At 44.4% G+C, this 15,000-nt stretch overlaps 2 protein-coding genes across 4 annotated transcripts in view; both read right to left on the minus strand.

Annotated features, from left to right (window-relative positions):
* LOC113819037 (fibrous sheath CABYR-binding protein) overlaps nucleotides 1–15,000 on the minus strand; it is a 30,346-nt gene that overhangs the window by 13,699 nt on the left and 1,647 nt on the right. Inside the window, exon 2 of one of the 3 annotated variants that reach the window (XM_070133701.1) lies at nucleotides 2,395–2,486. In XM_070133701.1, the coding sequence (XP_069989802.1) occupies nucleotides 2,395–2,424 (30 nt within the window). In that variant the 5' untranslated portion in view covers nucleotides 2,425–2,486. Of the gene's footprint in view, nucleotides 1–104; nucleotides 141–2,394; nucleotides 2,487–15,000 lie in introns of those variants that run through there. The other 2 variants (XM_070133703.1, XM_070133704.1) reach the window with 2 other exon arrangements.
* Nucleotides 5,005–8,023, minus strand: LOC138865074 (uncharacterized). Its single transcript, XM_070134416.1, has 3 exons — nucleotides 7,997–8,023; nucleotides 6,925–7,404; nucleotides 5,005–5,124 (listed from the first exon to the last, which is right to left on the minus strand). Exons 1-3 carry the CDS (start codon nucleotides 8,021–8,023, stop codon nucleotides 5,005–5,007), a joined length of 627 nt encoding a protein of 208 aa, XP_069990517.1.

Genomic DNA, 15,000 nt, shown 5'->3' on the forward strand with positions numbered 1-15,000 from the left:
TACAGATGCATATAGATACACGCACAAATACATACACACATTGTACTATAAATACATTACACTATTTTTCAGAATGCTAGTGTGGAAGGGTTTGTTTTGCTTACCATCGTTAACAGCGACAGCTCTCACACAAACGCCTGTCTACTCTGTGCTTATCGCTAGAGAGGGCGTTTCCGGCGTGGCAGATTGAGTTTCCATTAGTTATATATAATTCTCTTTATTTGTCCATTATTATTTGTCGTTGGAGGGCCCTTTTTTGTTTCTGATTTATTTATCTATTTATTTATTTATTCATTTTAAGAACGGCGTTTATAGATGCTGTCAGCCACTAAGTTCATCAATGTAGACTTTGCTTTTTTAATAGTTTTAGTTTGATCACACACACATACATACACATACACACACACACACACACACACACAGAAAAGAGAAAGAAAAAAAAAAAAACATACTGACGCAGAAACACACCCAAATATACCACGTGCATATTTTACGTGAATAATTACTGCACCGCGTGAATATAAAATGGGTTTGTGGGGTTTATAATACCAGGAAGGAAGGCTGGCTTTGTAGGGTTTATAATATCAGGAAGGATGGTTGGCTTATGGGTAGGGGGAGGGTGTCCTGGCTATACCAGGAGGTAGTTGTGTAGGGGTTGGGGGAGGTCCTGGCAATACCAGGAGGTAGGTGGGAGAGGGGGAGGGGGGGTCCTGGCAATACCAAGAGGTAGGTGGGAGAGGGGGAGGGGGGGTCCTGGCAATACCAGAAGGTAGGTGGGAGAGGGGGAGGGGGGGTCCTGGCAATACCAGAAGGTAGGTGGGAGAGGGGGAGGGGGGGTCCTGGCAATACCAGAAGGTAGGTGGGGAGGGGGGTCCTGGTAATACCAAGAGGTAGGTGGGAGAGGGGGAGGGGGGGTCCTGATAATACCAAGAGGTAGGTGGGAGAGGGGGGAGGGGGGGTCCTGATAATACTAAGAGGTAGGTGGGAGAGGGGGAGGGGGGGGTCCTGATAATACTAAGAGGTAGGTGGGAGAGGGGGAAGGGGGGGTCCTGATAATACCAAGAGGTAGGTGGGAGAGGGGGGAGGGGGGGTCCTGATAATACGAGCAGGTAGGTGTGGAAGGGGAGGGGGGCCCTAGCAATACCAGGAGGTGGGGAAGGGGAGGGGTGCCCTAACAATACGAGGAGGTAGGGGGAGGGTGTCCTGGCAATACCGGAAGTAGGTAGGGGAGGGGGTGGGGGAGGTTGTCCTGGCAATACCGGAAGTAGGTAGGGGAGGGGGAGGGGGTGGGGGAGGTTGTCCTGGCAATACCGGAAGTAGGTAGGGGAGGGGGTGGGGGAGGTTGTCCTGGCAATACCGGAAGTAGGTAGGGGAGGGGGTGGGGGAGGTTGTCCTGGCAATACCGGAAGTAGGTAGGGGAGGGGGTGGGGGAGGTTGTCCTGGCAATACCGGAAGTAGGTAGGGGAGGGGAGAGGGGGTCCTGGCAATACAGGAGGTTGTCGTGGATCCCGATGCCTTCAGACATATTTCTACCCTTACTCTCGATCTCCCGCAGGCTTACGCTTATTGCAAGATCTCTGCGTGCTCTCTGCGCTAATCTACGAGCATTTCCACCTCTCGGGGTGAGGATGCTCAACACTCACCTCGAGGCTACGCGCATAGAAAACGTGGCAGCCTCCATTTCTTCTTTTTCAAGTGTTTTATTGTATTAAATACATTTATTATCAGTTATTTTTATCCATCCTTCATGAGACACGAACTTTTACTATACAAAGAATAATTAAGGGGTGAACTTTTCTTTTAATTTTCATTATTACAATATATTATTTTATAGAACATTTTATACATATTTTTTCTTTTATTTTTAGCTTTCAACAGATGCTTTTTTAAAATAATCTGATAATTTTCTTATTGAAAGGGAAACTCCTGACATAATTTAACATGTTTGTTCTTAATTTTCAATAATATAAATATATATATTACTTGGTGTAACAAATAAGATCTTACTTGTTCATTTATATATTACGTGGGACTGCTGGAAATATTTAGAGAACGTATTTTATGAGGTCTAGCAGGAAAAGTACAAAAACCTTTGATGAAATTATCTCTAATGGTGTGATCATGGATTGTCTTTATCATCCCTGTCACCTAATGCATCAACCATTTCAATTTAAAGAAATATCTTAATTATTGACGCTCCTGATTCGAGAGCACTAAATAACAAGTGATTAGACGACGACTGGAAGGGCAGTGCGTAAGTCATGACGTCATACCCTGCAACGCGTTCCGGACAGGCAGCTTAGGGCTTCGTTGTGCCACTAAAAAGGCCTTAAATTTCATATAGTTGTACATAAACAAAAACAAAACAAAACAAAAAATGACTGAACACTTTACCGTCTTTCGCCCTCTCGAGACCTCGGACATCGCCAGAGCCAGGTGTTAGACCGGGGAAATCTATCCGAAGTTGGTTCTCTGCCTCACACCTTCTGAAAAAGTCCGAGGAAAAATATCAGATGTTAAGCATGTCTATGGATTAGGTCTCGGTTACAACTTTCTGAAGAACATGTGTAACCGAAATTCCCTCCCTTCATATATTCCGGTATATAATTTGAGGAATTTGGGAAGGGGGGGAGGGGGGCAGACCAGTACACCGGATTGTTAGGTATTTGCCTTTAATGGCTGATGCTGCCTGTGATTTTGTCTAGTCGTTCTCTACTAGTGTTGTCAATGTCTTCCTTGCCCTGGACTGCCCCACAGCAACCCCTGCAACCACTCTAAAGAAATTCGTTGCATAGGCTTCACGGCTCTATTGGAACCAGCTAATAACAATCTCGTAAACTTAGGCCACAGTAATGTCTTTTTTTTTTCTTGAATAGCGGGCCCGCTGACATTTATTTCTAGGAAAATGAAAAAGTAAAATAAAATACCGAATCCTATTTATTCTAATTTCCCGCCGATACTATGACGTAAGCGAGAGAAATGGCAAAAATAAATACAAATCTGTCGATGATTCATTGTGCATGGTATCGTTTCTCAAATCCCCAAAACAAAAATAAAATATATTTGGCGAAAATACCCTACTCTCATGCGTCATGTCGTCTATTGTGAATATTCTTTATTTTGATTTCCAAAATGATAATTTCTGGTTGAAAGAATTCTTTGTCGGTTTTCATTCAACCACTCGAAGACTTGTAGTAAGACAGAACTGTACTTCCTCCAGGTGGGGCTGGAACCGATACATTCCTTTACTTCTGATCTTTGGAAGGTAGGAGGTACACTGGGGATTTTATTCCTTCCGCCATTTCATTATCACCAGCCTTGCTCGCTATTCAAGAAAAAAAATTGCTGTGGCCTTAACAGAAAAAAAAATATTCCTAAATTCTGCAACCAGCAAAATTATCGACACCGGCGATGAAATAGGACAAAACTTCCAGTCCACTTTCAATTATACTATGTCTGTCACAATCAAATGAACTGGTCAGTTTTGACATTCACTCTTATAGTATTTGCCAGTCTCTTTCCTACCCTCTCTCTCCTTACACATTTATTCCCACTTTTCCCTCTCTCATTTCTCTCTTCTTCCCCCTTTATGCCAGGCTGGTACAAACCATCATTAAAATGGCTTTCATGTCTACAGCTGGAGCATCTAATATTTTAAGCTCTGGAACACCTCGGCCTCTGCCACTACTCTTTATCATCTTGGATACAAATTTCTCTAGGAAACTCCAGCACATGAGAAAATGTCATTACTGCGTCAAAATAGCAGTAGGACCACTTAGTAATGTCATCAGGATTTCCCACGTTTTCCTAGATAACAAACTTGGTTTTATAGCCAGGTGCACGCTGCAGGCAATCTCCATTAACATTATGGATCAATTCACTATTATTTGCTAAAGAGAATTATTAAACAACACGAGTACAAAATGGGATGGGGCTATCACCTTTAAGCCACACATTGGTTCAAAGATAAATGTCCATTCATATTTATTGATTCCAGTCGGCTTGTATAAGTATAAGTATAAGTTTAAAAAAATCCTAAATCTGAATTAAAACTTTCTACTGAGTGAAGTAATTTTGCCGCATAAACATTACAATCATGTACTGAGAATTATGATAATTCACAAAGAGTGGTACTTTAGGACAATAAAAAGTTTCCACTTTTCATGACCACACACCAATTACTTAGCAACTCTGAATATTACGGCGTCAGTATGTAAATCAAATGAATATATATTACTTCAATATTCGGAAAATATACATTCTGATAACATTACTTCCGGGTGTCCAAATGAAAAATGAATTGGCCGAGGTGGTTCTGCTGTTAACATTATACCATAAGGTCAAAGGGCTTCCATTAGACCCACCTCCATTCTACATGCATGTCTTTCTAAGGGTACAAAAACCTCCAAAACCGCCGTCAGTGCCTTTCCAAACAGCGGCCTCCTCGCACGTCAGCACCTCCAAATAATTAATGGTTCAAACCAAAATAAATGTGCTAGAAATCTAAGGTCATATAGCACTATAGGAAGGTATAGTGAAGGATAATGACAGGTGATAGTTGCAAAGCGTCAACTATCTAATGTTGAAATGTTAAAGATGGGTAAAGGAGTTAATGAGGGAATGGGTTATGGTCGTTTAGGTAAAGGATATTTATGCGTCCGAGGAAGGAGAACAGGTTATCAAACCAGAAGCTGTGGGATTCTGTAAGGATGTCTCATATGTTGGGAGGTCGGTGACGGGAGATTAGGTGGGGGAAAAGCAGAGGTGCGAACTGTAGTAAAGCGTGGACAGAACATAATGTGTGGAACTGAAAAGAGGGACATTACATGGCAGACAGAACGTGACATTAGATAGGCGTGTGTTAGACAGGTGTGGCCAATACCTACAACGTGCGAGAGTCGTCTCCCAAAATCTGTGCCGGCGGAATGGAGCTAACCAAGAGGAGATTAATAGTTTTACAGTAAGTACTTTATTAGTGCGGAGACTTGACCAGAAAGATTGCCATCAGGTATACAGGAAGGTCTTAAAGTGGGGATAATAATCTAATAATCCGTGGCTGGAATATGAGAGAGGCGTGGTTGGTGTGATGTGGACATAGGGGCATAGGCATGTTAGAGTATCTGCCTGTTCATTGCCGGGGATTCCAACATGCCTAGGCACCAAGCACGTCAGCACCTCCTCCGACAGCGTCCCCTCGCACGTCAGCACCTCCTCCGACAGCGTCCCCTCGCACGTCAGCACCTCCTCCGACAGCGTCCCCTCGCACGTCAGCACCTCCTCCGACAGCGTCCCCTCGCACGTAGGCACCTCCTCCGACAGCGTCCCCTCGCACGTAGGCACCTCCTCCGACAGCGTCCCCTCGCACGTAGGCACCTCCTCCGACAGCGTCCCCTCGCACGTAGGCACCTCCTCCGACAGCGTCCCCTCGCACGTAGGCACCTCCTCCGACAGCGTCCCCTCGCACGTAGGCACCTCCTCCGACAGCGTCCCCTCGCACGTAGGCACCTCCTCCGACAGCGTCCCCTCGCACGTAGGCACCTCCTCCGACAGCGTCCCCTCGCACGTAGGCACCTCCTCCGACAGCGTCCCCTCGCACGTAGGCACCTCCTCCGACAGCGTCCCCTCGCACGTAGGCACCTCCTCCGACAGCGTCCCCTCGCACGTAGGCACCTCCTCCGACAGCGTCCCCTCGCACGTAGGCACCTCCTCCGACAGCGTCCCCTCGCACGTAGGCACCTCCTCCGACAGCGTCCCCTCGCACGTAGGCACCTCCTCCGACAGCGTCCCCTCGCACGTAGGCACCTCCTCCGACAGCGTCCCCTCGCACGTAGGCACCTCCTCCGACAGCGTCCCCTCGCGCGCCAGCACCTCCTCCGACAGCGTCCCCTCGCGCGCCAGCACCTCCTCCGACAGCGTCCCCTCGCACGTCAGCACCTCCTCCGACAGCGTCCCCTCGCACGCCAGCACCTCCTCCGACAGCGTCCCCTCGCACGTAGGCACCTCCTCCGACAGCGTCCCCTCGCGCGCCAGCACCTCCTCCGACAGCGTCCCCTCGCGCGCCAGCACCTCCTCCGACAGCGTCCCCTCGCACGTCAGCACCTCCTCCGACAGCGTCCCCTCGCACGTCAGCACCTCCTCCGACAGCGTCCCCTCGCACGTAGGCACCTCCTCCGACAGCGTCCCCTCGCACGTAGGCACCTCCTCCGACAGCGTCCCCTCGCGCGCCAGCACCTCCTCCGACAGCGTCCCCTCGCGCGCCAGCACCTCCTCCGACAGCGTCCCCTCGCACGTCAGCACCTCCTCCGACAGCGTCCCCTCGCACGTCAGCACCTCCTCCGACAGCGTCCCCTCGCACGTAGGCACCTCCTCCGACAGCGTCCCCTCGCACGTAGGCACCTCCTCCGACAGCGTCCCCTCGCGCGCCAGCACCTCCTCCGACAGCGTCCCCTCGCGCGCCAGCACCTCCTCCGACAGCGTCCCCTCGCACGTCAGCACCTCCTCCGACAGCGTCCCCTCGCACGTCAGCACCTCCTCCGACAGCGTCCCCTCGCACGTAGGCACCTCCTCCGACAGCGTCCCCTCGCACGTAGGCACCTCCTCCGACAGCGTCCCCTCGCGCGCCAGCACCTCCTCCGACAGCGTCCCCTCGCGCGCCAGCACCACCTCCGACAGCGTCCCCTCGCACGTCAGCACCTCCTCCGACAGCGTCCCCTCGCACGTCAGCACCTCCTCCGACAGCGTCCCCTCGCACGTCAGCACCTCCTCCGACAGCGTCCCCTCGCACGTAGGCACCTCCTCCGACAGCGTCCCCTCGCGCGCCAGCACCTCCTCCGACAGCGTCCCCTCGCACGTCAGCACCTCCTCCGACAGCGTCCCCTCGCACGTCAGCACCTCCTCCGACAGCGTCCCCTCGCACGTAGGCACCTCCTCCGACAGCGTCCCCTCGCACGTAGGCACCTCCTCCGACAGCGTCCCCTCGCACGTAGGCACCACCTCCGACAGCGTCCCCTCCCACGTCAGCACCTCCTCCGACAGCGTCCCCTCCCACGTCAGCACCTCCTCCGACAGCGTCCCCTCCCACGTCAGCACCTCCTCCGACAGCGTCCCCTCCCACGTCAGCACCTCCTCCGACAGCGTCCCCTCGCACGTAGGCACCACCTCCGACAGCGTCCCCTCCCACGTCAGCACCTCCTCCGACAGCGTCCCCTCGCACGTAGGCACCTCCTCCGACAGCGTCCCCTCGCACGTAGGCACCTCCTCCGACAGCGTCCCCTCCCACGTCAGCACCTCCTCCGACAGCGTCCCCTCGCACGTCAGCACCTCCTCCGACAGCGTCCCCTCGCACGTCAGCACCTCCTCCGACAGCGTCCCCTCGCACGTCAGCACCTCCTCCGACAGCGTCCCCTCGCATAGTTACGAATAACCTATCCACTTGTCGCATCCATCTCAGGAAACCACTGGGGAGTTATGCCAATTGCTGGTCTTCTAATTTGTCTGTATTCCATTTCATTCAGATCACGAGTTAGAAGGTTTAATAATTATGGTAATACCTAATTATGCCGCATTTCTCCCTGTACATTGCAGAATCATTTAATGTTAAGGGATATCTAAAATCAATTTTACTGTCGGCACAGCTTAATATCTTGGAAACAGACCTGTTTCTCTGTAATGATCTGCCTGATCATTAGAGTGATGTGCAGAGGGCATTTGAATCAATAAACTAAGAACCTTTCCCTAATCTTACTGTTAGTCGATTTACCAAAATCGAGATCAGATAATTGACATGCTCGAGTCAATAATATACATATCCACAATACAGAATGATCTATCCGCAATGCATTACAAGTGAAAGTGTGATAAATGCTCAGATGAGCGAGCATGTCAGATGGCCTATAGCAAGCATGTGTGAAGATGACGTTAAAAGCTGAGAAAGAATAGTCAAACAGGGTGGCAGGCAATCGCTACCTCTGACGTTCTCACTTTGGTCATAGTATACCTGCCATTGAGCCCAATAAGAACTCATCTTGCCATGTGCACCATGGTAACATAAGGACAGCGTTCATAATCTAAATAGGGAAATTATATTTCAATCATACATCAGATATATTTATGATAAGGTCTTGTACACAAAATCACAAAAACAAAAGTGTGGAGTCCAGGAACCTGCTTCAATTACTGCCTCCAGTCTCCTTGTTGCCGTTCAAATCATGTTGGTCATAGTTTGCTGGCTTCTTTTCTAAGCTCCCACTTGCCTTTGGTGTGAAGGAAGCTTGTGGATGTTAAATGCCGTTGGAAATAGGTGGGACCAGATGTTAAGTCGGGTGAATAGGCTGGCCAAGGCGAGTTCGATCTGGACGCACCTCTCAGACTATAGGATTACCACACTTAGACCTGAAAGAAAGATAATTATCCTAGAAATGAAATGGAAATTTCAAAAGTAACAATAATAATAAAAATAGTTTTTAATATTTAGAAATTAAAATGGAAATACACACTTTACAGTTCAACATTTGTGCTCATGGGCACCAGTTAGGTCTTACCTGACACGCGAAGCACATCGCCCTGACGGTTGGCAGCAAGACCTCCAAATTCTGAAGTCAGTATCTGATACAAGTGGCCCATCAGTGTCAGCCAGCTCACCTAATCAATTATCGTCAACATAGCACTGGACACTCACAGCCACTTACATCCATTTCGCTGCCTACTGTAGAAGTTTCAGAACTCATACCAGGTCTTAATCTGATACCAGCAGTGGTCTCTATAATTAGTTGGGTGTTATCATTGAAAAAATAGGCCCAAAGACCTAAACCTTTTGTAACTGGGCAATCACACAAGATGCTCCGTCAAATGGTTCTTTCCTTAGTTGGTGGGACATGTTGCTGCAAGCCTTTAATGTGTAGACAAGCGTGACTGTCGTAACTAACACGTGCAGGTGTAGTTTACCCGTTTTCCAGGTGTGTTATGGTGAGGGTACATGTTCCACATTCACATGGATTCTAGCAGTCATTATTACTTTTTTGTCCTCTTGAGCTAAAAGAGAGACTAATTAGTATAGATTTAGATCAAATGTGAGGTTATGAAAAAAATATATAACTTTATCACTATGAATATTACATGATAATAATCATTACCAAAGTCAAATAACGTTAGTGCATTAAGAAATGCTGAACCATTATATATCCATTTTGTTATACATTTATAACAAACTATATTTCAAACAAATTTTAATTAACTTGTATTTTGAATACTATATCAATCTACACTTTATATAATTCATTAATATATATTTCACATAATCTATGATGTACATTACATATATTTTTCTTGATCAAATAACCAGGTGCAACATGTCTATCTTACCGTTGCCAGTCTTCCAAGTAGTCAGAATCTTCCTATCGTATTTACCAGTGCTTATGTTAGCCTGGTTAGTCCATTCTCTTACAATGTCGGTGCTGCTGTGGCCTCGTTACACTCCTTGCCGTTCCTTCGAGTTCATGCCTACTAACGGTTTCAGTAATAGCCCTACAATCCTAGTAGTTCCTCAGTTTTCCAAAAGTCATGTTGTTGGATACAGAGACAAATAGGCACAACTAAATCATTTGAAGCCGTCACATAAGTAAACTATCATTAGATACCAAGATATTACCGTTTATCTAATGTGTTGACATGCCAATGATGTAATGCAGCTTAATCAGATATTGCTTAGATAATTACATATTACCTGCCTAACGGCCATCCCCTCTCCCACTTCCCTGCACTTCCTTACCCCACCCATACCGACCAACCGCACATAAAAAGAGAGCCTTGCAGAGAGTCAAGTGAATGAGGGATTTTGTCCACAACTGTACCTAAACATCATTTCTCCTGAAAGTTTTAATATAATGGCTCATATTATTACCCAGGTGGGTAGGGAAGGGTCAAAAGACCATTAGGTTAACAAGAGGTTTAGGTCTTGTGAAAAGAAGGTACCATTTTTCTTCTTCACCCCTCTGAACAAAATCCAGAATGCTCAAGCTCTTGAAATTTCCACTCAGTACCTCTAAGGCATGTGCTTTTCTTTCAAACTCCAATAAACAGGCATATGTATTATTCTCATGCCCAAACAATCAGATTCCAACGTCTACTTTACTGCTAAATAAAGCCAGAACCCACATGAATTCTTAAATAAAAAATCTTTAGGGAAACATGGTTATGCCCTTGTGCAGATGAATATTACCTGTTAAAGCACTGATATATCTTTTCAATGATAATACTTATGGCTAATTCATAAAATAATTAGTGCAATTTATGCACGATGCATTATACATCTTATATTCCAGCAATTCAGTAATACCAATAACGATACATTTTAAGAACAGATTGTTACAACAAAACAAACTTCCTTAATTGCATGTATATGCAGGTTTCTCCACATCTCCACAATGTTCACTAATAAAGTATGCATGGCTTGGCTTTTTTTTAATCTTCATAAACTGGAAAGCACTCACCTACTTGTAAATTATTGATTTTATTTAAGAAATTAATTTCGTGACAAAAGAACAATTTATCATTGCTATGGATCAACACTCTTTCCATTTAGAAATTCCTAATATCATCTTTGTGGCTTTCGTCCCATTACATTGGGAGTTGCACGCTAGATTAACCAGGCTGTGTTGTGTCAGCATAACATCTGGCAGAAGTTTGATTTCCCCAATTGTCTTCCGAGTTTGACTGCGGCACGTGAGTCTTGTGTGGCATAGTATAAGGCTTACAAGTGGAAGCACCGGAGGATAAGGTTCAAGCTTTTGTTGATGTTCGGGTTTGCCTCTTTTCAAACTAGGTCGTCGATGAAACAGATTAAAAATCACAAAATATGGAGCTTGCATAGCAAAGGTTAAAAAGTGAAGCATTTGCTTATCAAAAGCACATCCGACTTAGAATCACACCGCTTCTAGCTTGACTTGCGCAGTTTTACTTGGAGTTATTAGCAAATCGTTGGGATGAATCAGCCGCTGGATTTTTAAACAGCTCTCCATTCAGATGATTTAGCATTATAATTTGCACCGTAAAGGGCTTGTAACAGTTGAATACTGCATAACCAATCATGTTGGCTCTTACTGTCAATAAGTTCAATTTCACGTTTCTCTAGACGATTCATCAGAAGTATACAGGCATGGTGGCACTTTAAATTCATCATTCTTGTCATACTTTCTATACAGTTGGGCGACATGCTTAGGTTTTACCATAAAAGTAGTGGTCAGCCTTTTGTCAACTTTTCAAGCAGTCCAGCCAGTGATCAGTAGTGTAAATAGCCATGCAGCGAGGGGCGATGAACTGAACCGTTGGCGTTGAGTACATGTACTATCCACTGTTTTTATTTCATTATTTTTCTCAAAAAGATGGTTTCAGAAGTGTTTAGTCACCTAGTCACCTGGGGCCCCTACGAGTTCACCCGTTTACCCCATTACTTGATTTTCGGGAGGTGGAAGGGAGGTTCTAATATCCGATAATTAAAAAACAGGGTAAAGGTAAGTTTTGCTCAGTGCGATTATCACTCAACGATCGTCAAACGACTGTCTAGAGCACCAATTCACTGTTTCTGAATGGGGCTGGTTAGCTTCGAGCGACTGACGCTAGTCGCGAACGATCATCGTTGGCTCCAAATAGCCACACGCCTGGGGGACGAATATAATCACAGTCGCAAACGAACATTTGACTTGGAAGGAGTGTGCGTCATCATGGGTCCCAGGTTTTCCGATGAAGAGGATGAGATCCTTGTGGAGGACTGATTTATGCAATCAATTGCCGAAATAATCCCTCTCCATTCATCAATTCAAACATCAATGTTTCTTAGTCTCCCCCCCACCCCACTCCCCGTACTTTTGGAAAATAACTTCATCTTCCATATCTTCAGCTAGAAGATATTTAATTAACCATCTTTTATTTCTACTCAGTTTGCTCAAAGCTATTTTCTCACGACACTATCATCTTTGAGACGCTTTCGCCACGTGACTGCTGTCTCGTCGAAACTCGCACAGACACTGACGCTCGAAAGAAAATGGTACACCCACTACTATCGTGCAGCGATAATCGTTGAAGAATCATCGTAGAGAGATGATCGTGATAATCGCACCGAGCAAAAAGTACCTTTAACGAGCGAGATAAAGTAGACTATTGCAAATTGGTGACTTAGCACTTCCGAACCATCAATAGTAATAATAATAATAATAATAAAATAATAAAATACAAAAAATAACGTTTTAAAAGATGGACACAGCCTGTTTCCATACATATCCTCCTAGCGTCAGTGGATGAAGTATTTATGCAATAAAATCAATCGATATTCACAGTAAAACGAGTGAACAAGAGGTGGATGTCCAACAGAACATATTCAGTTCAGCATACATCGCCTATTATTAATTCAGACAACTATTATTACATCTATAAATGTGAAATATATGCGGTCTACCTTTCCAACAAGGAAACATTAATGAAGATATGGCGAACAGATTCATAGTGGGACATGAATGAATTGCTCTTATTCCTCCACGAATTAGCCTACTACACTTAGGGAGGTGTTATTAAAAGCTATTGTCTATAATGATTTACTTTTTCTTTACTCTTTTAACTATCTATTAAGAAGTAATTAAAACGAAGAAACGGAAACAAAGATAGAATCTGATTCCTTATCTTTTGAAACCTGAATGATTCTTGCACATTTGACTCCTGCTCTTGTGATAATACATGTTATTCACATATATGCAAGTACTTCGTACTAATTATTTCAATGTAATCTTAAGATCGCAAATTATAGAAAGCTAATTGTCAAATTACAAGAACCACACATATGGAGTTCCGCAAAAATTAAAAAAAATTAAAATATATAAATGAATAAATAGATGATAAAAAAATCCTTAAGTGAGCTGGATATTCACATATACAACTTGTTCTGCCCATAAATAGTTCTGGAAAACAAAGAAACTGGACAACAGGACAGCCTAAAGACTGTCAACAGAAATTCAAATTTTTCATCAGTCCAACTGCCAGACCTCTATCATGTAATAGACAATTTTGCAAGAAATTTTTCGGAAGATCTTCATTGCCAATTGTGAATCGACAAACTAATCAACCATGAAACTAGCGAAACTAACTAGTGCTATTACAAATTGAATAACCAGAGATTCCGTGAGACACCTGGCATTTCCCAGCAGAGGCAATATTGACTATTTTCACTAGATGAAAGTTGCTATTGCGTAGATCTAAAATGGTATAACTGGGCCATGGCTACTCATTCATGCGTAAAAGTATACAATACAATAACATATAAATAAATACAATAAAAGCTCGTGTGTGTGTGTGTGTGTGTGTGTGTGTGTGCGTGCGTGTGTGTGCGTGTGTGTGCGTGTGTGTGTGTGCGTGTGTGTGTGTGCGTGTGTGTGTGCGTGTGTGTGTGCGTGTGTGTGTGCGTGTGTGTGTGCGCGTGTGTGTGCGCGTGTGTGTGCGCGTGTGTGTGCGCGTGTGTGTGCGCGTGTAACTACCGAATGAGATTTAATGCCGTATTCTACAAACATTTCAGTTCCCATACAAGACTTTTCTTTGACTTAGGGCGTCTTATGTTAAAGTTAATCCCGTATTAAATCTACTTCTCTACAAGCATTAACTTACTTATAAGCTTAAAATTTTAATCGTGCACATGTGCAAAACGACCTAGTTAATCCCATCAATCATGTATTGATAAGTAGGCCTAATGACAATATTATCAAATCCGAAGAAAATATGGAGTTGAGTTGCCTTTAATGTTTTTTTTATAGGCAATAATGAAAAATCATGACATTTTCATGCTAAGGATGTATATGAAAGTCTTCCAACATGTATTCTCATAAGTTGTGGGATACCCAAACTGAAGATGTAACTCTCAACACTGAAAAAATACCTCACAAAACTCCATTGTTTACTGACCCAGAGAAGGCATGGTGTATCCAGATTGGAAAAAAAAACATTCCCAACTTGTGTAATACATTAATAAGACTTCATAAAAAATAAGCGTTTAGTAACATCACGATTAGGTTTCAAATTCAAATTACAGACTTCCTGAATCTTTATACTACAAGGACTTCAAAAAACGCGTGAAAATTGATCATATTCCTCGATAGCAACATCCTGAAAAAATACACTACCCCGTGCCCCGCGATCTCTCACAGGAATGATCTCTCAGAGGAAACTTTCTCCGCGGGGAACGCATTCCCTGCGCAAAAATTTGGTCAAACTCTGTCCGCGCAAATGTAGTTCTGGGGTAACTTTCCGCGCACACTTAATTCTTTTTTAAATCATCTTCCGCTCATAAAATTCTTTTGACCTTTCCGCGCACTTGTTTCATCATCCGTCCGCGCAAATGTAGACAAAATGAGGTTTTCCGCGCAAGAAAAATGTAATATTCCCCGCGCAAGAAAAATACTCTACAGTCTGGCTTCTCATTAACCATTACAGCAATATGCATTAGCAATAAAGACTATTATAATTAGCCCTTAAAATCATTATGCGTTCAATACAGTAAAATTATTAACAGAACGGAATATGTAAACAATTCTTTCTTATGTTGTCAAATGATTGGTGCAGTTTTTCCCCGTAAAAGAAGGCCCACTTTACCATGTATCGAGATGTTAGAACAAATTCGACATACAAAAGAAGAAACAAATCTTGAGTGAACGACCACTACCCTAAACCGCACACACAGACTATGGAGATCAGCAAGTTATTTTTAGGGGAGCTCAAATCCTATAAAATACCTTTAATTTCTGCGTAATGTAGGATGATTTCACATAACATGGATTTCTTACATCCCGCGATCGTAGTTGCCTTCACGCCCAAAGGCAAGAAAGATATAAAGCTTAGACTAGCTTTATATCTGATGTGAAGTTAATGTATATGGTATGGACGCACTAAGTTAAGGCAAATTGAATATGATATTCTTGCAGAGGACAAAAAGTTGCAGAAGTCGGCACACGAAATATTCTGCAGACA

The sequence above is a fragment of the Penaeus vannamei genome, chromosome 19, assembly GCF_042767895.1.
Source record: "Penaeus vannamei isolate JL-2024 chromosome 19, ASM4276789v1, whole genome shotgun sequence".
Taxonomy (NCBI): domain Eukaryota; kingdom Metazoa; phylum Arthropoda; class Malacostraca; order Decapoda; family Penaeidae; genus Penaeus; species Penaeus vannamei.